Genomic DNA, 26,280 nt, shown 5'->3' with positions numbered 1-26,280 from the left:
GGAGAAAGAACTCTTCTCCTTCAGCAGCACCTTTGTCTGCTGTCACATCCATCCAGCTGCCTCACCCAGACGTATGCTTTGTTTATTTGATTGTATGTTTGCTTCCCCTTCCAGTGATGGCCTAGGGCCAGTCATTCGCCAATGCAGTATGCAGCAGACAAGATTACTCACTGCATCTTAAAAGACCATCAACAAAGATAATATATAAAGGTAAATTGATTAAATTTATTCTCTGGGATTCACATTAGGACATGTTTTTTTTTTCCAGGTGCTTACTGTTTTAGCAAATCTCTTCAAGGAAGGTGCTTACTTTTCAGTAAAGGTACACTTAACAGCTGTTTCTTTTCACTTAGGCTTTTCCACATCCTTCTTCACATCTCATAAGATCTGTAAAGCTTTTTTTAAGGTTTTCATTCCAGACCTCCATTGGTTAGACCTACCCTGTCTTGGGATTTAAAATTTAATGTTGAGAAACATCGGGACACTAAGGGCAGTCCTAGGTCTGTTGGCACTGAACATATTGAGGCCACTTTACAGTTCCTGTCTTCAGTGCTGGTTTCAGCTGAGGCTTGCCATGCCTTTGACTTCCTGATGTACTCCACGGCTGAAAACTGAGACTTATCAGCTGCCCTCAAGGCCCTTCGAAGAGCCCCAGCACCCAAAGTGTGTATAGTGATCTCTGAGAGAGAAAGGGTGACACTATCCCCTTGATTCTTGTTTGTAAGGTGGTTTCCAAAAACAAGTAGCAATCGTGTTTTCCCACCCATTAATGAAGGTCAGGAAGGCATTGTCCCCTGAAGAATCAGAGACCTAAATCACCAAAGACTAAATCAGTGCCCTTCAGTATATCATGGCCTAGGTTGGGCAGAGCTTCTGTCCTCTCCACTTCCTAGGCTTCTTCTCAGCAATTTTTCCAGATGACTCCGTACTTTTATTTATAACTTACTTTCTATTTGTTTACCAAATATATGGACTGGTCTGAAGGACTATTTTAAGCCATGACCCGAGAAAAATAGACCAATGTTATAAAAAGAAAAATGCATTTTCACAAACATAGGTTATCACTCATTGTAAGCATTAAAAACAAAAATGTGTAGCAGTGAGGTACATACAGTCCAGCTAGATGCTTTTTATACATTATGTACACTGTGTACATAATTAACAATGTATTCAGAGATTCACATTCTACATGGTTGAACAGTTGAGTTGAGGTTGAGAGGAAAAGACAATAAGGGTTACAACTATTAATGGTTGTCAGTAAAGCTTAAGTATGTTGTTTCATTGTGTAGCTGTTTGGAGAGAGCATTTTTTTTCAAACCAGTTTGTGAGGTCTGAAACCTGATGTCACCATGCATCTTATTCCATAGTGTAGAGCCTAGTTTGGAAAAGACACACTTTTACCAGTAGTCGTATTAAGAGATGGTCGGGTTAGTAAGATGTCATCATCTTGTGAGTTTCTTATTGAATCGTGGTGGTCTCTAATAAAATTAATCTCACTTTTCAGCCTTGGAGGACATGTGGGAAACCAAAGGTAGAGTGATTGTGCTGGAGTCCTTAGCTGAAGCCTTCTTTATGATCTTTCTAAAGTCCATGCAGCTGGCTTTGAAGATTTCTTAGGTGTTAAAGGCCTCTTGTAAGAAGAACATGGTGGAACCTCCAGTTAAAGATTCAGACACTCCAGATTCTGAGGCTGGTGACCTGGGTTCCCTTCTGCTTCCAAATATAAGTTTGACACTGAAAACACTTTGTCCTCTGCTTCATCACCAGAGGATTTCTTCTTTGTGGGTGAACTTCATAAGATGAAGGAACAGATGTTCTTCCGTATCACTGTTGCAGTATTCTTCACAGAAGGGATCTCCTGCCAAGGGTAGACCAACGTCTGAGCAGTATAGCAAAGATTTTACATCTTGTAGGCGACATGTGTCATACATATGCACCCCTTGTATGTCGTAGGGCATAAAGGTGTCATACAGACGCAAATACTCAGAACTTCTTTGCCACCATTCCAAACACGGTCTGAAGGCCCTTCTTCTGCACTGGTTACCAAACCATCTTCTGATAAGTGCACCATTGTGGTTTCTTCTCTGTTTTTTTTTTCCCCATTTTTGTTGTGTACTTGTGCTCATGTCATCCGAGAAGGGAAAATGCCAGTGTTGTAGGCAGATTCCCAGTAAAGACAGTCATGACCAGTATCTGTTTTGCCTTGGTACTTCATATGACCGGACGCAGTGCTCTGTCAAGTGTTTGTCCCTAAGACCTTCTGTAGTCACTTCTCTTCTCATGTACCTCGAGAACCAACATCTTAAGTTGTTGGATTAGGGTACTGTGGCAGAATCCTCCTGTTACGAAGGACAGCCGTCTTCCAAGAAGAAGGCCAAAAAGTCTAGGGCTCATCTGGTTGCTGTCCAACCTCCACTGGACGTCTCGCTAGAAGGTTAGTGAAAACCCTGAAGACCACCCAGCACTTGCATCTGATTCTTCTGCCATTATCATGTTGGAGGCTGGCATGGATCTGAGTTCTCACACATCCTCTGAGGCTTTTCAGATGTCTGCTACAGATGTTGAGGGGGAACCATGGCTGATTATTTCCAAGGAGAATTCCTCAAATCTTAGTCGAGAAAGAGATTCCTGGACTAAGCTGTCTAAGATCATTAGGGCAAACATCCTGCTTAAGATAAAGCAAAACACAAAGCATATTTACCCTTATTGCTAAGATCCCCAATGTGAATGGCAGGATTTTACTCAAGGCTTGATCAATGCCTTGAAGCCTCCTCAAGGGATTTCAGTGCCTGCTCCTCCCTCGTCTTCCACTCTGGGGAGGAATCCTTAGCTTGCTTCTCCCAATTTTCTTCTCCTCTAGGTTATGATTCAGAGGAAGAGGATTCTTTGAGCCCAGATTCCCCCTTGGAAGAATTATCCTTTGGGGATACTGTTGCTGATGTAATGGAGTATTTTAAGTGGGATTACTCCCAGGTCTCTGACATCCAAAAGAGGTACTATGAGCTTTATAAGTGGAGTCATGTAAGACATCTGCAATTTCTCCTGTTTTCGCAGCTCTTGTAGACACCTCTTCTGCTGCCTCTATAGCTGCTGACTCTCAGCCTCCAATCCCTAAGTTGCCGGAGGACCGTAAATTATCTACTGATCCTTCTGAGGTTTCAGTCCCCATTGATGAGCCTTCTAAACTTTTTTGTCCTCCTGTAAGCTCCTTCCTTATAGGGATAGTAGAGCTGTGGAAAGTTTGGATAAAAAGTGTATACTGCTGCCACCTTGTCATTTCGAGCAATTAATTACCAAACCGACATGACCAGATATGTCTTGGCTCTCCTTTCTCATGTAGCTAAAGTTGTATCTGACCTCCTTGATTCTGAAGGGAAAGCTTCAGCTGTTTCCCTGCTTAGGTCCACTTCCTAGGTTGCTAGTCACTTCAGAAAATGTAGTTATGAGGCTGATGCCTCTTCCAGGGCTGCTGCCTTTGGTTCCGTGATGAAGCGTTCTTCTTGTCTTCATCTTCAAGCTTATTAAAGCCAAACATTTGGATGCTCCTCTGGATAATAAAAATCCTTTTGGAACTGCTGCAGCTAACTTGTTCAAGTCTCTCCAGGATAAGATAAGTCCATGCAGGAACTCAGGCATATTTGTGCCTCCCCTGTACCCAAATTTCAGAGGAGTTATGTTATAAACCTGCCTTTGTCCGTAAGTAGACTCATCAGCCTCCCAAAGGTAGAAAGGGGTCTAGTCATATTCCTCCTAATAGTTCCACTTAGACTCTGACATCTCAGAATCCTTTCTTTCAAGATAAGCCTGTCTCTCTGTTCGACATTTTTGCATCCTCTTTCCCTTGGCCAAGTCCCCTTGTCTCTCCACCTTTCTCTCTCTCTCCCAAATTGGCAACAGATTACCTCAGTTTCTTGGGTGCTGTTTGTCATTTATCAGTGGTATGGAAATTGCTTTGCCCCTTTCAGGTACTTCACAACCTCCTCCAGACCAACTCTCTCTTTTCCCAGAGGTTTTGCAGTCTTTCTTGGATCATGGCAGCATTTAGCAAGTTCCACCCACCCAAGTGAGAAGGTTTTTTTTTACTCCAAGATGTTTTTGGCATCTCGGAAGGAGGAGACTTGGACACCAATTCTGGACCTCTCTCTACTCAACAATTTTCTCAAGGTCCATTCTTTCATGATGTTGTCTCTTCAGACTTTGTTTCCTCTCCTACTTCCTATGGCCTTCTTGGTCTCTGTATATCTCAAGGATGCTTATCTTCATATCTCCGTTCAGTATCTGTTCAGGAAATTTTTACATTTCTTTGTTTCTTCCTCTCATTTTCAATTCTTAGCTTTGCCTTTTGGGCTCTCTACTGCTCCACATGTATTCTGCAAATGCCTCTCTTCTGTCATTGCCTTTTTCATGCTTCGAGGGATACAGATATTCCCTTCTGTAGATGACCTGCTTATTCAGGCCCCTTCTCCCAGTGGCCTTCTGCAAGATCTCCACTTTACTGCTTGTCTTTTGCAAAGCCTGGGGTTCACCATTAGTCTCAAGAAGTCTGTTGTTACGCCTTCCCAAGATCATTTATTTCTTGGTTGCAGGATTCAGACCATTCTCATGTTGGCTTCTCTTCCTGCTCCAAAGGTTTTGTCCCAGACAGCCTTCTTCCAGTCTCTTCTTCCTCTGTCCACTGTCATGGCCAAGGAATTTCTCAGGGTTCTGTAATTTATGGCCTCCACTATTCCCATGCTTCCTCTTACCAGGCTCTTGGTTTAATTTCTAAACAACTTTTAGGTTTCTAATACCTTGATGGGAATGTACCCCATTCCCAAGTCAAAGTATGATTAAAGTCTGTGAAATTAGTATTATTTCAGTCTTTCATGTTAGCTGAAAGTGCTCTTCTCAGCACTCGCATTGTGCCCAGAACTGATTCCTCCTGCAATTCATATGGAGTTTCATGAATCTGTAGCATATCTGAATAAGACTGTAAATTCTTTTTTTATGAGACCCATTGTTCCTACTACTGTTGGAACTGTCTGGGTATCCTTCCACACTGCCCTTGTTCCTAACTGCAATTCCTGGTATTTTATGACTTTGTCTCTCTCTCTCCACGTAAGACACTGTAATCACTGGGTGTATCAGTTTCAGTGATCAGTGCTACTTTTGTCTTCTTTTGATGGACTACTACATCTGGTTTTCTTGCATCTATTTTTTGATCTATTGGTAATGGGTAATTCCATGTGACATAAACTTCATCATTCTGTATAATGCTTTGTGGCTAATGTTTCTAGTGCTTCTCTGCTACTTCAGTATTGTAATGTTTTCTCAATTCCCAATGCAGAAATCTTGCCACATTATTATCCCTTCCTCTTTTTTAATTTCTTTTGGATTTCTAATATCATGATGTGAATGGACCCCATTCCTTAGTCAAAGTATGATTAAAGTTTGTGAAGTAGTTCAGCTACTTCAGTGTAATAATGTTTACACAATCCCCAGTGCAACAGTCTTGCCACATTATTATGCATTTCAGTGTACAGGCCCTCTACCATTAGTGTATCATACCCAGCAACAAGATGTGTGACTGTTTCCATTTCTGTTTTGCAGAACCAGCATTTGCATTTATCCTGCATGTTGAATGGACTTTGTAAACCAATGTGTACATAGTCCATTATCTTGTGCCACCAATATTAACCTTTCATCTTTTGGTTTAAATTCACCTTTCCTTAACCATTCTTGTACCAGAGCCTGATCGACATTAGGTTGTTCCAGGAGTTTTCTGCACTTGCAATTATATTTATGCCTTGTCCACATTTCTTGCCTTCTTGTTTGATCCTTCTCCTTATATTCTTTCTTTTGTTTTTTGGCACATTCAGTGGCTGCCTGATTTTTGTCTTCTTGTTTGGTTTCCATTTCTTCTTGACACTGATATGCTTTGCTAAACTAATCAGAGAGCTCATCTTAGATTTGTTCCCTTCATGATTCAAAACTTTCACTGTTTGGATCTGATAAGGTCAGCAGATATGTATGCAGTCCTACAATTGCAGATCTGTACATGTAATCAATTTCAAGGAGGCCTATACCTCCTTCAGAACGAGGACTATCTAATCTTGGTTAAAACTGATTTTTATATATCATCTGTGGTGCTGCGGTAGCGTTGTCGCCTCACAGTTAGACGTTGCACGTTCGATTCTCAGAGCGTCTTCTGTGTCTCGACATGCGTGAATGGGATTTCCTTCGCTGAAGGTTGTGCGTTAGGCCCGGCAAGCCAGCACGTAAAAATCTACTGCCAATCATTAGCAGACCGGAGATCCGCTGTGGCGACCCCTAACCGGGAAAAGCCGAAAAGACAGTTATTTGATAAGCATGAATCATTTTTCTTGTTTTCCTCTCCAACTGATCCACTACCTGTTAGTACCAGTCAATCAACCGAAAATTAGAACAGGAAGAGAAAACTGGTTTATACCTTGGACTTTATTCCTAGATGTTATCGCTGTTTTCATTATGAATTTTAGTCTTCTAAAATATTATTTGCTGAGTTTTGTTCACATTTATTAGGTTCATAGGTAGGTACTAGGCTATCTGCCCGAGGGCATTTATAAGCCTAGGCAGAGTGTGTCGGTTTTCGCAGCCCCATTGATTAATTAACTGAGCCTCTGTCAAGCAGAGCCAATGAAGTGATCCCAGGGGTGTATTTTCTGTTTACCCATCCACTCGTCAAGGCTTCTCTTGAAGAGTGTTAGTGAGGGGCTCTGCCTAATGTAGTTAGGAATTTTGTTCCAAAGCATGGGGAGTCTCTGTGACAGGAATCTATCCCTCCAGCATGTTCTATTTATTGTTGTGGTGAGGTTTAGCTCACTAAAGCGCGTGGCTCACAGTGACTTGGATTTCTTTAGGTGGAGCATGTCCATCAATTCTCAGTTCAGCATCATTCATGCTTTATTGTCGATTCTTCAGCAATTTCCAAATATTTATGCACTCCCTCCTGCTCAGGTTCCTTTATATCACATTCTTGTCCCAGACTGATATTGTCTTGGTGCTGCAACTTTTCTGATTTTAATGTTGCTTTTGCACATTTATGAAGACCAAATTACATTCTTGTATTGTCAGAGAAAGTTTTCATCACTTCTAGTTGTGCCTTAAGCTCCTCATCTGATGAACTATACAGTTCTAAATCATCCACGTAAATAAGATAAGTCTTTACCCTTTGCTGTTGCCTGTTAAGTAGTCAGCTCAGTGGGTTAATAACAAGACAAAAGAGCAATGGTGACAGTGAGTCACCCTGGAATATCCCCCTTTAAATATTTATCTGTGGGATAATAATTTGTCCTTTATCGTGGCATAGCAACAGAGTGGTTTGACACTGTTTCACAGTCACTTTAATGTAATCAATCAATGTAGGGGTGTATCTTATACAACTGTGAGCACTTCTTTATCCATGATGAATGTGGGATGCTGTTAAATGCTTTTCTTATAATGTATCCATACCATACTTAAATTTTTCCCCTTTTTACAATTCTGCATTGTGACTTTATTTAACAAATGGTCCTTTGTTCCATATGACTATCTTTTGTTACCCTTTTATTCTGTTGCCATAATTGAGTTTTCTTCTAAATGATTATAAACTCTGTTGTCATCAGTTCCAGTATATATCTTATAGATTGTTGGAAGGCAAGACATTGGCCTATAATTGTTAGGATAGATTGCAGGTTCACTCTTAAGGAGGAGTACCATTTTTCCTGCTGTTAACCAGGTTGGTGTGTGTTATGGGTGTGTGTATAAGTATATGTCCTTCCAAATCACTGTTGCAGTATTCCTTACAATAGGGATCCCCTGCTAAGGGCAGCCTGATGTCCAGCCAATATACCAAAATCTTTTTGTTGTAAAGGGTATGCCATACATCACACGTATGCTCCCTGCGCATGGCGTAGAGTATAAAGGTGAAGTGTGGACGTACCATCCTCAGAACAACTTTGCTTCCAGTCTAAATGCCATCTTCGATCATCTGTCTGAACACCTTTACAATATGCTGGTTCTACTGCTTTCGGATAAGTGCCCCATTGGATTTTTTGACTTAATTTATCTTGTTTGCCTTGTACTCTGGATGTTGGGTTTTATGTCATCCAGAAAGGGGAAATGCCAGTGTGGGAGACAGATTCCCCAGAAGGATCATCACAAACAGTGTTTGCTCTGTTTAGGTGCTTTACACAACCATACATCTTGCAAGATTTGTCAGTTCTTTACCATAAGATCTTGAAGAGTCTGCTTTCTTCCCTAACAATTTATCTTAAGAACCAATGACTTAAATTGCTGGCTAAGGACACCATGGAAGGATCTTCCTGGCCCACGGGGCAGTGTACAAAAAAAAGGCCAAGAAAGTTAGGTCTGCTTTTTCAGCTGTACCACCTCGACTGGACGTCTCTGTTGAGGCTGGTCAAAGCCAAGAAGAGCATCCAATTTCTTTCTCTGATTCTTTTGCCATGACTGCTTCGGAAGCTGTTATGGACCTGACGCTGCTCACTTCCATGGAGATTTTGCAGCTGTCTGCCTTGGATGTACAGGGGAAATGCGGCTGATTATTACTGAAGAGCCTAGGGGTGTTCCTCAAATTTTAGTTAGGGGAAGAGGGTGCAACTACCATTATTGAGTGCTGTCAGGGATCAGAGCCTCCAAAATTTTTCAAGGCTAAAGTCCCACTCAAAAAGAAACAGAAAACTAAACATATTTCGCTTGCTCCCAAGGATCCCCAGAGTGAATGGTAGAACTTCACTCAAGGCTTGTTTAATGCCCTTATGGCTCTCAAGCCTCCCCAGGATGTTTCTGTTATTGTTGCCCCAGTCTTCTATCCCTCTTAAGAGGCCTAGGGAACAGGATTCTTCTGAGGAGGATGTTGTTAACTGATGAAGAGTCCCTGACTTATTCCTCCCAGATTCCTTTGCCACTTGATTGTAGTTCTGAGGAAGAAGAGTTTCAGTCCTGGCTCTCCAATTGAGGAGATTTCATTTGGTGATACTGTTTCCAGAATGATGGAATTTTTCAAATAGGACTGTGCTCAGGTGTCTGATGTTCAGCAGAGGTACTATGAACTTTTTCAGATGGTGACTCCTAGGCCCTATGCTGTTCCTCCTATTTTTGCTGCCTTGCTGGATGCTTTTTCTGCTGCTTCTCAATCCTCTGCTCCCAAAAAAACTGATAGGTTTTATAAAGTGCCTGAGGACTGCAGGTTTCTATATAACTGTCCCTCTGTCAACCCCTCAGTGGTGTCTGTGGCTTCAGATAAGCTTTCCAAATTGTTGCCTTCCACTAAATTGCTACCATCTGATAAGGATAACAGAACCATGGAGAGAACTGGGTAAGAAGGTGTATACTTCTGCTACCTTAGCCTTTAGAGATGTTATCTATCAGACACACATGACTAGGTACATTTTGGCTCTTCTCTCTCAATTTTTTTCAGGCTATCTCTGATCTTCCTAATTCTGAGGGCAAGGCCTCTGCCCTTGCCTTGTTTGGGATGTCCTCCCAAGTAGCTCTCCATTCCATTAAATGCAGCTATGATGCAGCTGATACTTCATCTAGGGCTGCTGCTTTTGGGTCTGTTTTGAGGAGATATTCCTGGCTCAGACTTCAGACTTTGTCTGATGATGTCCAGCCTAAACTTGATGGATGCTCCTGTGGACAATAAGCATTTGTTTGGTGCTACTGCTGCAGAGTTGTTTAAGTCCCTGCAAGAAAAGGGCAAAACCTTACAGGATCTGAACCATATTTTTGTTTCCCGCTGTGCCCACGTTTCAGAAGAATTATTCTAATAAACTTGCCTTTGTTCATAGACAGTCTCATCCTCCCCAGAAGATAAAAAGGGTGGTAGCAGGGCTTCCCCTGGTAAGGCTACCCACACTCCCGCTTTTCAGAAGCCTCCTTTTCCTGACAAACCAGGTGCTGTCTGACTATCCTGTTCTTCCCAGTAATGTTCCTCTTTCTCTGTCCTTTCTATTTGGGCAAAAGTTAACCAAGACTCCTGGATTCTTTCCATAATCCACCAGGGTTATTACATGGTTTGGAAATCTCATCCCTCCCTCTTTTTTGGATAGTCCTCAGGAACAACTGCCCTTTTTTCTAGAGGTGCATCAGGGCCTGTTGGCTCAAGGAACAATTCAAGAAGTTCCAACTTCTCAGAGGAGGAAGGTGTTTTACTCCGGAATGTTCTTGGTCCCCAGGAAAGAAAGTAATCTGAGACGCATTCTGGATCTTTCTCAGCTAAATACATTTTTGAAGGTCCCTTCCTTTTGGATGCTATCCCTTAAAACCTTTTTTCCATTGCTGTTTCCTTGGGCTTTTCTAGTTTCTCTGGATCTCAAGGATGCTTATCCACACATTCATATTTGTCCCCCTTTCAGGAAGTTTTTACATTCCTCTTTTGCTTCCCAGCATTTTGAGTTCTTTGTTTTGCCCTTTGGCCTCTGTACTGCCCCAAGGGTCTTTACCAAATGCCTGGCTCCTGTGATTGCTTTCTGCAAGCTAAGGGGGATACAAGTCTTTCCCTTCCTGGATGACCTGTTTATTCAGGCCTGTTCTCAAGAGATCGTACTTCACCATCTATACTTTACAATTTCTCTCTTGCAAAGCCTGGGGTTTACAGTAAATGTCCAGGAGTTATTCCAGACTCCTTCTCAGGATCATGTTTTTCTAGGTTGCAGGATACAGACTGTTCCAGTGCTGGCATCCCTGCCTTCTCCCAAGGCCTTAACTCTCATTGTTTTCTTTCAATCCTTTCTTCCTCTGGCTTCAGTCACAGCCAGAGAATTTCTGTGGGTTCCATGGCTTCCACCATTCTTATGCTTTTTCTAGCCAAGCTCCACATGAGAAGGCTTCACTGGTTTCTAAAGTCAATTTGGCTTCAACATTCTTATTCTTCAGATTTTCTAGTCCCTCTTCTTCCATGCCTCAAGCTGGAACTTTAGTGGTGGATTCATCAGTCATCACTTTTCAGCCTCCTATCCTTTCTCAGGAACTTTTCACAGATGTCTCGGACTTGGGATGGGGGGGCCTCCTTCAACCCTCTGAAGGTTCAGGGCCTTTGCTCAACTTGACAGAACAAAGACAGCATCAAAGTCAAACTGTTGGCTTTTCGAGCTTTTAATTCTCTTTTTCTTTCAGGGCCCTTCAAGATTCTCACAGACAATACCACAGAGATGTGATATGTCAACAAGCAAGGGGCGACAAGGTTTGGGAGCTGGTTATCCAGTTTCAGGTGACCCTTCAGGCAGTTTATATTCCCTCAGATCAGAACCTAGTGGCAGATTCTCTGAGCAGGTCCATAACACAATCCTATGAGTGGAAGCTTCACAGGGATGTGTTTCTGGACATTGTCCACCAGTGGGGTACTCCTCAAATAGATCTGTTTGCCTCCTCTCTGAACAGCTTTCTCTGTTTTGTGCCAGAGTCCCAGGGCCTCTGACCTGGAAGGTGGACACCCTCTCTTTTTCGTGGAAGGGTATGTTTCATTTTGCCTTCCTTCCCCTCCCTTTCATTCTGAACATCCTGTCCAAGAAAAAACAGGATGCTTCCAAAATGTTGTTGGTGACTTCCTTTTGGCCCAGACAGCATTGGTTCCCTCTTGTTCTGCATCTTGCCAAGGGAATCATCACAAGTTACCTCACAGGGTAGATCTACTCGCACAAGACAAGCCATCTCTCATCCATCCCCACCTGTTCACTCTTCAACTGACATTGTGGGTGATAGGGTTTTGATCCTCTACAGACACCTTTTTTTTCTTGAGGATGTGCTTCAGGTCCTAAATGAGGCCAGAAAATCCACTACTAGAAAATCTTACTGAACCAAATGGAAGAGGTTTTCAGTCTGGTGTTTTTCTCATAGCCCGGATCCACATACTGTGGATGTTGCTTTAGTTCTCTGTTATTTGTGTGACTTGCTCAGTGCTGGGTTGGCATATTCTTCTGTTAAAGCCCAACTGTCAGCTGTTTCTGCTTGTCTGCCTTTGACTCCCACTTTAGCATCTAGATTTGAGGCCAAATAGTTTCTTAAAGGCGTCCTTCATATTAGGCCTCCCAGGAAGCCTGTCCCACCTTAAGCATGTTTTTGAAAAATTAACTCAGGCTCCATTTGACCCTGCTGCTTCAGCTTCCTTACAGCATTGTTCTTGGAAGACTGTTCTTTTGGCCCTTATTTCTGCCAGACGGGTGTCTGCGCTGCAAGCCCTTATGGCTGTTCCTCCTTTTTTGTTTTCCATAGGGAAAGGGTGTTCTTCATACTAATCCTTTTTATGCACAAGGTGGTCAATGAATCATCTCTCGGCTCTTAGTCAGTCTATTTATTTGCCCACGTTTTTCCCTTCTCTGCAGTCTGCTAGAGAAGGCTTTGCACACCTTGAATTTGGGTAGACATCTCGGATATTATTTGAATAAGACTAAAGCTTTTCATAAATCTGAACAGCTTTTTGTTTCTTTTCATCGTAGGTCTTTAGGTTTGTCCGTTTCAAAGCAAACCATTTCTTCTTTGATTTCTAAAGCCATTTCTTTTTGCTATTCTTTCCATGGGAAGAGCCTTTCTTCTTCTGTTAAGGCTCATTCCACTAGAGCTATGGCTTATTTTGGTGTTTTTTTCAAGGGTTTGGATACTAATTCTATTCTTGAGGGAGCAACCGGGACTTCTGTGCATACCTTTAGTAAGCACTATAAATTGGATATGATTTCTAGGGCCAGAGCTGGTTTTGCCAGGGCCATTCTCTATTGCTTCCTGGAGGGCTGTGCTGGCCCTCCCTCCTCCCAATCTTTTTCTTGAGCTTTTACACTTTCCCTTTTGTAAGGAATACTGCAACAGTGATATGGAAGGAAGTAGTACAGTTGTGTAGAATCTTACCATAATACAAGATGTCCTTCTCTTCACTGTTGCAGTATTTGCTTCCTCCCTCCTCCCCTTGTTCCTTTTTCCTTCTGGATGTGCTTTTTACCTGCTCTTATCCTTGGACTGTCGTTCCTACTGGCTTTTCATTTCTGAGGATGGTACATCCGGATGTCACCTTTATGCCGTACGCCATGTGCAGGGAACATGTGCGTGATGTACGACATACCCTTTACAACCAAAAGGCTTTGGTATACTGGCTGGATGTCAGGCTGCCCTTGGCAGGGGTTCCCTATTGTAAGGATTGCTGCAACAGTGAAGAGAAGGACATCTAGTATTATGGTAAGATTTTGAACAACTGTACATTTGTACTCAGGGCTAAATCTTCGTGTATCAATGTTAATACTTTTAGCCAGAACTTAGGTACTGCATCTGAGCCTGGGATTTTCTGGTTAAGAGCTTTTCTTAATTTTTTTTCACTTTCTCTGGCTGTTACTTCATCCCATTTCATATCCTGTAAATTTAAACTTCTTATGGTTTCTTTTACTTTTTCTATCCATTTAGCATCTTTATGTTCCACAGGGTCTTCATAGATATTTTTTTCAAAATGTGTCTGTTTCTTCTTTTTGGTGGCATGTCTATTCCTTTTGGTTTGTTTCTGAATTCGCTTGAACATTATCCGGTGCTGGCATCTCAAGAGTGACTGCTTGCTTGAATGGGTCTAGTCTCAAGCCAATGCTAGTAAACCAGTGAACTACACATGTAACTTCTGGTAGTCTAAATTTGCACTTTAGGGGATTGAGCTTTACGTTCACTTCACGTGCTCTGTCTGGAACTCTCTTAACATTTCTGTCATGCTCTGCTTCACCATTGTCTCCGACCAATAAATCATCTACTGTTATGGCACAAGGATGACCTGGAAAAATCTGCTCCATTGCATGCTGAAAGACTTCAGTTGCAGAATTTAATCCAAATGGCATCCTGAAAAATCTGTATCTTCCAAATTGGGTACGGAATGTAGTTAGTAATGAAGATTTGCGATCAAGCATCACTTGCCAAAATGAACTTTTTGCATCCAAAACTGAAAAAAACTGTGGCATTAGAGCAGTGACCTCTTTGACTGTACTCATAGGATGATGCAGTCTCTTTAATGCTTTGTTCAAATCTCTTGGTCAGTACATATTGTGATTTCGTCTGAGCCTTTATTGTGCGCAGCTACCATGGACGACTCCCATTCAGTAGGTTCTATAACTGGACAAATTATAGCTCGCTGCACCATTTTATCCAGCTAAGCTTTAACTTTATTCTGCATAGCTATTGGAACTTTTCTTGCTGGTCTGACTACTGGATTGACTTAGGGGTCTAACTTCATGGAAAACACAACTGTAAGTTTGCCCATCTTGTCATCGAAAACATCAGCATACTCTGAAAAAATAGTGTTAGTGAAGCTGGAACTGGGACATGTGCTTATTTGATGAACTTCTTTGGTAAAGGAAAGCAGATTCATTCTCAGACTGTCTCTGAGACCAAATAATGACTGCACAGGTTTTCAAACTACATAGAATAATAATCTATAACCGCACTTGGCCACATAACATGAAAGCACTACTGAGCCTTTGGTCTGGATTTCTTCACCTCCATAAGCAACAAGTTTCGCACAACTGGCCACATTTAGTTGTTCACCAGCTCTCATCTTAGGAAATGTGTCTGCTGATGTAACATTACACCTCCCCCCCCTTAAACATGGGTTTAATTATGACAAAGTAAGAAAAGTACAACTGGTGGAATAACTTATGCTTGCACTTAGAAAAACAAAAACTACCCTGAACACTGAAAACAACACACTTCATTCTTTCAGATAAGTGTGTTTGTTCTTCAGGTTAAGTGTTTCTGTTCCTCAATTCTACAGTTCCCACAGGAACTGAGTTCTGATGAAGTTCCTGTGGGAGTTGTGCAACAAAAGCACCTAACAGAAATGATAAAGTGTGTTCTTCTCAGTGTCAAGGTGTCTTTATTTTTTTTCTCTGTTATTTTTGTTTTATTTTTTATGTATTTTTGTTCAAATATTTTTTTTTATTTTCCAAATAATATAATATTTAACAATGCAACCATCAATAAACAAGTATTATAAACCTTTATATACACTATATACAACTGACCTGAACAAAGGAGGGGAAAAATTAATAAAATATATGAAATTAGTAAGAAAAATCTATAATATTCAATTAATAAAGTATAAAGTTACACATTAATTATTTAGGGTTCATTTTTAATGTCGCAATAAGAGTTACAATTTTTTCCCAAAGATTGTTTGTCCATGTTTTAGGTGAAATTCTCGATTTGTAATGTCACTGTTTCTTCCATCAATCTCAAGAATTCTTCCAGAGTAGGTTCTTGTGAAGACTTCTACTTTCTAGTTATACATTTCCTTGCCACAGCTAGTATGGACCAAAGTGTAGGTATAGGTCTTTTTTATTCATTCCAATAGTATCATTAACATTTAAGAGGACTAAAGATTTGGTTACAATAAAGGTATCTGTGAATATAGCTTGGAGAAAAATAGTAATTTCTTCCCAGCATTTTTTATATTAACACAGTCAAAAAATATATGAGACCAATAAGCTTTACAGTTTAAAGAACATCTCCAACAAATGGATTTATCAAGTGAATTGAATTTGACTAGTTTATCAGGTGTAATAAATGCCCTGTGAATATATTTCCATGTAAATATTTTCCATACTTGTAAATTAAATGGTAACAGAACATAAAAGATTTGTTTTACTCTCAATTGATAGATTAGTGTGACATCCTTTTGCTATGAAGTTCCAATATCTTGCATTAGGGTTAGTTTTATGTGTTATCAATATTTTGTATACTTTTGAAATTAGATTTGTCCAATTATAATTGTCGTAAATAACTTCAGATATTAGACTTATCAAATTTGGACTAGTTTTATAAGGAGCATTAATAATTTTACTATTAAGATCCTTAACATACGATTAATATGCTTTGTAGTATCAACCAATCTGCTGATGGAATGTCATATTTATTCTGAATTTTTTGAATGTCTAATTCTACTTGATTCTCTATACAATGTTGCCAATAAGTGAAGTTTTCCCCTTCCATCTAGTTAAAATAACATTATGAATTTTATTGAAGAAATTCTTTGTAGAGCTAAAGGATATTATCAAGTCTAGCCAAATCCTAATATCTGTGTTAGTATTGTGTTAGTATATATAAATCTTCTGAATAAATTGTAAATATTATTTATATAATTTAAGTTTGTTGGTTTTGTTATATTATATTGAATATCAGCAGTCAATATGTGCCACATCCTATTATTTTGTTCACTTAATATACAATTTTTAATTATTTTATTTTCATTTAGAAAAATAATAGTGTGCAATGTTTTCCATGTTGAAGAATAATTATGATCTGTCCAGTTAATGATAGTTCTTAACATGGAAACTTTTATGTATGATTCTAGATCTGGAAGTTTAATTCCACCCATTTCCCAAGATCTAATATGATGTGTATAGGCTATTCTATTTCTTTTTGGATACCAAAGAAAGTTTAATAGAATTTTATTTATTTATTTCAAGATTTTCTTGTTAGGTACTATAGGAATATCTTGTGCAGTGTAATTAATTTTTGGAAGTATTGTCATTTTTATTATTTGTAATCTGTCTTCAAATCTCAAGAACATATAACATTACACTTTGCACCAGTGTCTACTTTGAGCTTGGTGGATTTACCATTGATCTGGACAGTACAAAATACTTCATTTTCTGCCAGTAAATCTACTGCATCAGTCTTTTCACCAACTACAAGTACACCATCCACATAGAAAGTAGATTGCATTCCTACTTTATCAACTTGCTTTTTAAGTGACCCTTCTTTATAATAGTGTGAGGCTTACTTGATTTGTAAAATTTTTGAAAATAGTTCCATTTTTTGCACTTGTGGCATTGCTGATCAAGCATTTTTCTCTTTTAGACTCATGGTTGGCACCACAGTTGCAACAGTTGACAATAAAACTTGATTTGGGATTTGCTGACTCACCCTTGTACTGGACTGAGCATGCTCTCTTTACTGAGCTAGTCTTGGAACTTGCTAGAAGACTATGGGATCTCCCAGGAAAACCTGCAGGAGTGGCAGCTGCCATGTGCTTAGGCCTGCGTCTACTAGCCATACGTTGTATGCTGTCTACATTTGCTCTGGAGCCTGCTGAAACCACGCTGTTATCACTTGCAAGCATATTTTTGTGTCTTTCTGTAACTTCATGGATTTGACAAACTTCAGTAGCTTTACTCAGCATTAAATCACTGTCACGAAGCAAAATCTTTCTCGCTGCAGCACTATTAATACCACACACAAGCCTGTTCTTTATTAACTCATTTTTTAAGTCACCAAACTTACACATTTTAGCTTTGTAACTCAGGTCAGTAATGTAAGCTGCAAAAGTTTCTCCCGGCTTTTGATCTCTTGTACAAAACAAATGCCTGTCTAATGTAACATTAGCCTGGGGGTTAAACATTTTTCTCTAAATTTGCACTTCAAGCACTCTAGGTCTTCCCTTGATTCAGCCTGTACAACAGTATGACGATTTGTCCCTTCACCTTCATATACTGCTGGTGCATATACAAATGAACGCTGTCTTTCAATGGCCTCTGACCCAGCTACGTGTAGCAAAATGAATGCCCTAGTGTGTGCATCTTTATCGGAATAAGCTACTTCTATGAATATATTGTATTCTTGCTCACATATTCTCCAGTTCTCTGCAATATTCTGATCAAATGCAAGTGGTGGTGGATTTCAAAATCCATCTGCCATGCCAACAATTTATAGTAAACACAATGCAAACAAGTCCCATTGTAACCATACGAACATGCATATATGCCAGAAATTTTTGCCAGTACTTGCAACTATGCCCAATAGCACAACAAGCCTCATACAAATAACTGAACTTTGAGAAATATGTTCCTTGGTTACTGTAATACTCTTGAAATTGCTGTACTTTAAAAGTCACTTATCATTTTAAGAAACATTTCAAATAATTGCACTGTGCAAATAAACTAGGCAGAAGAAGCTCGGAATAAGAAACATTTCGAAGTAACTGCACTTTGCGAATAAACAGTACACGGCACACTGAAATTTCCCCAAAATAGCTGTACTTTGCTAAATAACTATGTAGTGCAAGAAGCCCTCTGTAATGGTGGCTTTTTGCGAATAGACCATCCAGCACAAGAGACTTTTCAAATTAGCTATAATTTGACTGCACTTTATGAAATAGTTGCACTTCTCACAAACAATTTCTCTGGAATAATTGCACAGTAATAAACATTCACTGTAAGAACTTTTACACACTTAGAGATATTTCGAACAACTGTAGTTATGCTATTCAGAGCTTCGACCAATGCAGAATAGTAATTTATGCCAAAACACAGTAATTTGTCAAAAAACATGCAGTCGCCTTGCTTTATTTATACTTAATGTGCCCTTTTTGCCCTTTATTATTTTTGTTTTGCTCATTTAATCTAATTTCATGCCCATTATACTTTCTTGTGCTTGTTCTAACTCTAAACATGCTCGTTTTGCAATCACAAGGTAATTTTGAGCCCTTTATATGCTTTTCTGATGATCGTTTTGTCAAATAGCTTAATTTCGAACATTTCATTTGATTAATAACCTTTCTATGCCACCTGTTTGCTTAATAAATGTTTCTGTGCTATTCGTTTGCTTAGTAAGGCATTCTGTGCCCTATTATTACTCCGTTTTATCTTTTTTATCAAATAAATCATTAGTGCAAATTTTCATTACCTTTAGTTTGTTTCTGGCCCTTTTTTGCATTCGTTTCACTTAGTTTGTCTTCATTGTTAACTCTGTACCTCATGGCTCTGAAAAGCAATCTCTGAAATCCTGGTTCTGATACCATGTTGCTCATCTAGTCAGGATGAAGTAGACGAACATTGTGGGTAAGCAGCTTTATTACATACAAACACATAAGAAATGAGACTAAGTAACTTTAACTTATATGCAAACTAGCTAACATACATGTACATTTTCACGGTCTGGCTGCACTTCTCAAAATGGCACTGAAGCTAACATGTGCTTGCTATTTATATGGACATTCAGTCCTTGGAAATGTTTCTTAAAGGTACAACACAGCTCACTTTTCTACAAGTACCAAGTTCTCTGACTTACGAAGTGGATGTGCTGTCTTTTCCAGAGTGTTTATGTATGCCTTTCCTCCACTTTCTCTGCTGCTGAGAGTTCTGCACAAGATCAGGCAGGATTTTCCCAAAATCTTGTTGGTAACTCCATTTTGGTCCAGAAGCATGGTTCCCCCTTCTTTTTCATCTGACCAGTGGCACTCACCACAAATTACTTCACCAGGTGGATCTTCTCCCAGAAGACAAGGAATCTGTTATCTATCCTCACTTTTCCATTCGTTAAATGAAACTAGGTGATAAGAGTTTTGATCCCTTTTAGGCTACTGTTGTCTGAGGACATGCTTCGGGTTCTGCAGGAGGCCAGTAAACCCACTACCAGAAAGTCATGTATGTCTAAATGGAAAAGACTTTGTTTGGTGCCTCGCCATCAGGATCCCCTTTCAGTGGGGGTTCCCTTGGTTCTCTTGTTTGTGTGACCTGCTCCCTGATAGCTTGGCATATTCTTCAGTTAAAGCTCACCTGTCAGCAATCTCTGCTTGTTTTCCCTTGACCCCCCCCTTGGACTCTTGGTTTGAGGTCAGGCAGTTTCTTAATGATGTACTTCATATCAGACCCCCAAGAAAGCCTATTCCCCTTTCTTGGGACCTCAGTTTTGTTCTTGAAAAATTGGACTTAGGCTCCTTTTGAACTTGCTATTTCAGCTTCCTTGCAACTTTGCACTTGGAAGAGTGCTCTGCTGGCTCTTGTGGCAAAAGAGTATCTGACTTCATGCCGTTATGGCTATGCCTCCTTTTTTAATTTTTAACAGAGACAAGATTTCTGTTCATATTAATCCTCGTTTTATGTCCAAGGTGGTTATTGAGTTGTCCCGTAATCGTAAGTATAACGAACAAAAGTGTGATGTAGACAAACTGGTATCCCAAAGTCACAAGTAGAATGAAGTATAGCAAAAGTGGTGGCCAGACCACAGCTGATAAAATCATACACAAAGTTTATTCCAGTAGTAAAAAGGTGAGCGCTTTCGCAGCCAAAGCTGCTTCATCAGACAAAGACTCATTACATTTCCTGTATTTTTAAATTCATTCTATCCAATCATGAACCAGCAACAATTAAAAACAATCACTCAATAAAATATTTTCAATCAAGTGTAAATTGCATAACCTATATAGCCTAGTCTGCTGCAGCAGTGATCATTCAAACATCTACTGTTATGTGTTTACTTACATAACTGTACTTTTCTCTCCCGTGACTTGATGGATCCTAACAGTTGCACCTGGGGGGGGATATATATATATATATATATATATATATATATATGTGTGTGTGTGTGTGTCTATATATATATATATATATATATATATATATATATATATATATACACACACACACACACACACACACACACACACACACACACACACACACACACATACATACATACTGCTCATCCCTCAGATCACTTACCTTTTGATCAGATGATTGCTAGATTTAGTGATGTTTTTGATTCGGTGCAGTTGACAGCTTACCCAGAGCGAAGCAGGATTCATGACGTTATAGAGGATGAGATTCCCAGTACTGTGGTTATCCCCCCCTTTACCAGTCTTGGAAGATGTTTATAAAGCTGCCTGCAGGACACCAGTGTCTATTCCAGCAGGCCCTAAAAAGTCTGAGAAAATATAGGGTCTCCTTGGGTATGACAGGTCTTTTTTTCTCATTTGACTGATGACTCAACTGTGGTGTGCCCAGATGCCTGCTCAAATAAAATGTTCTTGGCCTCATCTAATCCAACTTTCCGTGATAAAGCGAAAATGTTTAGATCTTCAGGGTAAAAGAATGTCTGTTACTAGAAGTCTAGACTTTAGAATGTTAAATTATCAAGGCTATATGTGGACATTTATTGTACAGTTTGCATGATTGGGGTTTATATCACAGGATCGAAATGTGATAACATCGAACACAATAACATCGAACTGGTAACTACGAAAACCTAAAACTCCGAAAGCTGAGAACAGCGAATTTTTTCCCTGGTAAAAAACTTGTTGTTCCAGCACAAAACACACAAACACTACAAGCTATGTCTAATGTAGGGGGCTTTGCCCCCCCCCCCAACACCCTCCAACATGGGGGGCTGTGCCCCCCACACCCCCCATACTTAAATATACCAACTCCGAGATCGCACCACAGTGGAGGAAATAGCGAAGCCATGGAAATGGCCCACCGAATTCTTTCCCTGGAAAAAATTTGCTGTTTTCAGCTTTTGGAGTTTTAGGTTTTTGCAGTTACCAGTTCGATGTTCTTGTGTTCGATGTTATCATGTTTCGATCTTGTGATATACACCCGGATGATTGTACTACATACTTACCTGCAGAGCAAAAGTCTTAAATTAATTAAATTGTTTCTAATTTAACTCTGGTTTCAGAATATGCTTTGTTAAGGTATGCTTGAATGTGTAGATACAGTGTCAGGAAATGCTGCTGCTGCTTCAGTTGTATTCTTGGTTACATAATCAGAACTTCTCTGATGATTTAAAATCCAAAATTTTGAATGCACCTTTAAGTTTTGAATTAGTGTTTGGGCTCTCTGTTACATTGATTCTCAAACAGTGGAATGAGAAGCAAATTAATGCAAGGGGTATCTAGGATATTTCATGTACTCACGTTCTTCCCAAACAAGGTGTCTTCCTTAAAGGGGCAGAACAGACAAAAATCCCAGCCAAACAAAAGTCAGGGATCCAAACGGATATGAGAGGAGGATAATTCTTTGAACCAAACAAGGAAGTTCATATTTGAAAAAAAGATCATCCCCCTGCAAAGGAATGACAATGCCAAGTCACAGAGCACCCCAACCCATCCCCCCTTCCTTCTCTTCCTCATTCTCCCAGACTCTGTTTCTTAACCTTGCAGCATGTCTGCAGTAATCTCAGACAAATGGGTTTTGAGAAAAATTCTGAGAGGATACCCTTGACAGTGGATAGGTAGTCATCCCTCTTTTAGGGGAGCTCCCCCACACCCGCCAGACCAGGCATATCTGTTTCCATCAGTGCTTCATCTCATGATAGAAACATGGGTTGTAGAACCAGTGCTTGCAGTTCATAAAGGCAAAGGATTTACTCCAGAATCTTTTTTGGTACCAAAAAGGAGCAATCGTGGAAACCTGTCCTAGATTGTCCTTTTATGAATACCTTTGTAAAAGTTAAAATTCACAATGCTCACCATACAATCTGCCCTAGTTTTGCTTCTAAAACACTGTTTCATGTTGACTTTAGAGCTCAAGGATGCTTATCATCGTATTCCCAAGGATACTTATCATATTCCTGTTGCTCGCAGTTTTAGGATGTTTTAGAGATTTGCTGTGCTGGCTTACATTATCATTTTTCTGCATTACCCTGTGGGTTGTCTACTGCACTTTGAGTGTTTACAAAGTGTTTGGCCCCAGTGGTTGCCTATTACAGAACCCTAGACATTCACGTTTTTTCCATTTTTAAATGGCTTGCTGATTTGTGCAGAATCTGTATCCAGGTGCTTAGAGTCCTTGACTAGTTCAACTCCCTTCTTTCCCACCTGGGTTTCAAATTGAACTTTCAAAATCTCTTTGTCACACCCTCTAAATGATTTTTTTTCCTAAGATGATGGACAAACACAGTGGAAAGGATGACCTTCCTGCCAGAAGACAAAGTTCTGACTTATCAGGACATTATTTTCTCTCTTCTAGCAGTGGCCACAGCAAGAGAGTTCCTAAAAATTCTAAGCCTCATGACATCAGCGATCCTCATTATTCTACTAGCCAGACTACATATGAGAAAAATTCAGGGGTACTTTAAGAATTGTTGGACTCAACACCTTTATCCCTTATATTTTACAGGTAGCAGTACTGGCATTTGTGAAACAGAAACTGCAGTGGTGGAGAGATCAACTGTTCCCAAATCCAGGACTCCCTTTCTGTCTTCAGACCTTGATGCATTCTTTGCAGATAGCCTCTTCAGATTTGGCGTGGGGAGCAGTGTCCATGAGAGTTCAAATGCAAGGCTTTCATAGGGTCATCAGGACATGCCAAAGCACATAAACATAAAAGAGATGTTGGCAATGATTCATACCTTAAAAGTTCTTTAGCACTTGTGGATTCCAGGTCCTCTTTTAGTGGTCACTGACAACACTACTGTGATGTGGTGTATGAACAAGCAAGGGGGTACAAGGTCATACCCTCTCTGCTGGTCATCAGTGATGACGTGAGAGTTGGCTGTACAGCATTCTCTGCCTCTTCAGGCCTTGTACATTCTGCCAGAGCAAATCACAGTGTCAGAAAGATTAAGCAGATCCCAGACAGACCCTCATGAGTGGAAGCTCCTCCTAGAGGTCTTCCAGGAATTGCTCCAGATGTGGGGAACTCCTTAAGTAGACTTGTTAGACTCCTTTCAGAACAAAAACTGAAAATATTCTGCTCAAGACATCCTTGCAGCCATACTTTGGTGATAGGCACTGTATCATTTATCATTCCCACAGTCATAAATGTTCTTGTGTGCATTTCCTCCCTTTCCAGTGATTCCCAAGGTACTTCTAAAGATTCAGAAATGACTAAAGATCATTGTGATACCCCCTTTTGGCTCAGGCAACATTGATTCTCCTTTGTAATGGAATTGTTAGTCAGGGACAATTGCCACAAGATTCCTCAAAGACTGGATCCACTTAGACAGTATTAGGGACACATAGTTCACCCCAGCTTACATTAATTGCAACTGACAGGCTGGTTGTTTCTATTTTAATACTTTTCAGATACTTGTTCCATGGGGGTGTGCTGCCGTTATTTAAGGAGGTAAGAAACCTGGAACTAGAGGTTCGTATGTGGAAAAGGTTTTCTAGGTGGTGCCTAGCTATTAACAGAGGTCCGATAGAGTTTCGATCCTTCCAGTTTTGAAGTATGTACGTGAGTTGCTTAGAGATGGCTTGTCACATGCTCCCACCAAAGTGCATCTTATGATCATCTTAGCTTGTTTGCATGTGAATAACCCTAATTTGTCTCTTTTTGCAGTCAAACAGTTTATGAAAGGAGTGCTGCACATGAGACCCCCTCAAAAGCAAATTCCTTCTCCCCCCTGTGATATCAGTTTTGTTCTGGAAAAATTGACCTTGCCTACTTTTGAACCTGCCTCTCAGGCTGCTCTATGGTTCATTATTTGAAAGACCAATTTACTCATTGCTCTGACATCTGCAGTGTGGGTCTCTGAGCTGCAAGCTTTCATGGTGGGCCAACTCTATCTGATTTTTCAGAAATACAGGCTTGTGTTAAATCCACCATTCATGCCTGAATTTGTTTCTGTATTTTCCTTGGATCAAACCATCACTCTCCAAGTGTTCTGTCTTGATCAAAAAGAGAAGATTCTACATATGTGGATGCGCACAGACAACTTAGGTACTACTTTGACGAAGCCTTTTAGGAATGCTGAATAGCTGTTTGTCTTCTATATGGAGACAAAGAAAGGCCAACATGCCTCTAAGCAAACTGTTGCATGATGGTTGTTTGCTGCTGCTTTCTGTTAGTCCCATTATGATACACCTCTTCCAGGCAAGATTAAGGCTCACTCGACTAGGGCCTTACCCTGTTTAATGGCATATTGGTAAGAGGTGGACACTAGAAGCGTTCTTGAAGCAGCAACTTGGTCCTCTCTTTTTGCTTTCACAAAGCACTACAAACTGGATTTCTTGTCATGGTCCAGAGCAGGCATTGCTAGACCATTCTATAGGATCTCCTGGATCATTATCCTTCCACTTCCCAGGTAGGGTAAGCTTTTAGGAATCCTACCAAAATACCACTGAAGCAGTGGGAATGATGAATATAATATAGCTGCGCAAGTCCTACTTACCTGTAACAGTGGCAGCACAGACCCGTCGTCCCCAGATTGTGCATAGTTTAGATGGCTTTCTACCTCTTTGATCCAGTCATTGATGGATTTGTTTTTTATGTGGTATTGTGATTAGTTGCAACTTTACATTTACTAGATGATTCTGGCTTCAAGTATTTTCCTGTCTTTCTTTGTGGAAGCAAAAAAGTCTTAACTCTAACATCTGACAGCTGAAGTTTTTTCCCCTCTCATAATAAGCTCAGCCAATTAGCTGTCATAGAAAGAGAGAGGGAAGGGAATCTAAGCTTTTGAAAGATGATCAGTACTGGGTTACCTTGGTTACCTGGGCAGGTAATCCAAAATGCCATTTATGCAGAGAGGAGTTAGAACATCTGTTACAGATAAGTTCATGCATCTGTACTGTGTTCCTGTTTGTTTCTGTTTCTGTTCTAATTGATTGCAGTCATCACCTGTTGACCACCCAGTTTTGCTTCAGGACAGCAGTGGATTTAAATGAAATGCATTGTTCCTTTTAAATATTCTTTGTTGTCAGTGGAATGTATGATTCAGTAGTACAGTAGAAGAAATATGTTGTTTTAATTGGATATTTATGTTACAGTTTTTTTGTTATTTAGCATATCTGTATTAATTGTGTCAAATTAAACTATTATTTTTTTATTTTTGTAGCTGTCCGGAAACACATATTCACATAAGGTGGATATTTTCTCTTTGGGACTGATCCTGTTTGAACTGCTGTATCCATTCAGCACTCAGATGGAGAGAGTTAGAGTAAGTTTCAGATGTAGTAGACTTTTCATTTGCAATGCTGTGAATTATACATCGGTGTGACTTTTTGTAATTTTTGTTTTTTGTCAAGAAGAATGTTTTTTATAAGAATAGATAATGTCATGTCACACTGTGATGCCCCAAGTTTCAGCTGCAGTGGATGAAAAAAGTGTACACACTCCTGTTAAAATGCCAGGTTTTTGTGATATAAAAAAAATGAGACCACAATGAATCATTTCTAATTTTTTCCCACATTAATGTGACCTGTAACCTGTACAATTCAATTGAAAAACAAACCTGTTAGGGGAAAAAGTATAAAAAATAAAAAACATACAGTATGCTGGTTTCATAAATGTACACACACTTAAAGTAATACTTTGTTGTGTGTGCTCACCCTTAAACTAATACTTTGTTGAAGCACCTTTTGATTTAATTACAACATTAGGTCTTCTTGGGTACACACCTGCCATCAATTAAAGAGACTGATTAACCTCAAACAAAGTTTAGCTGTCCTAGTAGGATATTCCTGACATTTACTCAGTTGCCTGCTGCAGCAAAAGCCATGGTTCACAGAGAGCTTACAGAAACATCAAAGGGATCTCATTGTTGAAAAGTATCAGTCAGGAGAAGAGTACAAAAAAATGT

The 26,280-nt window shown here is 39.9% G+C and overlaps 1 protein-coding gene across 1 annotated transcript in view; it reads left to right on the top strand.

Moving 5' to 3' along the window:
- Positions 1-25,698, top strand: part of EIF2AK3 (eukaryotic translation initiation factor 2 alpha kinase 3) — a 928,830-nt gene extending 903,132 nt beyond the window's left edge. Inside the window, exon 15 of the mRNA XM_044079283.1 lies at positions 25,537-25,698. Within this exon, the coding sequence (XP_043935218.1) occupies positions 25,537-25,698 (162 nt within the window). The remainder of the gene's footprint in view (positions 1-25,536) is intronic.
- The last annotated feature ends 582 nt before the right edge of the window (positions 25,699-26,280 follow it).

This window comes from Protopterus annectens, chromosome 8.part0, assembly GCF_019279795.1.
Source record: "Protopterus annectens isolate FY-2018-M chromosome 8.part0, PAN1.0, whole genome shotgun sequence".
NCBI lineage: Eukaryota > Metazoa > Chordata > Ceratodontiformes > Protopteridae > Protopterus > Protopterus annectens.
Note: the sequence above shows the minus strand (reverse complement) of the source record. Positions and strands in the feature narration are given on the sequence as shown.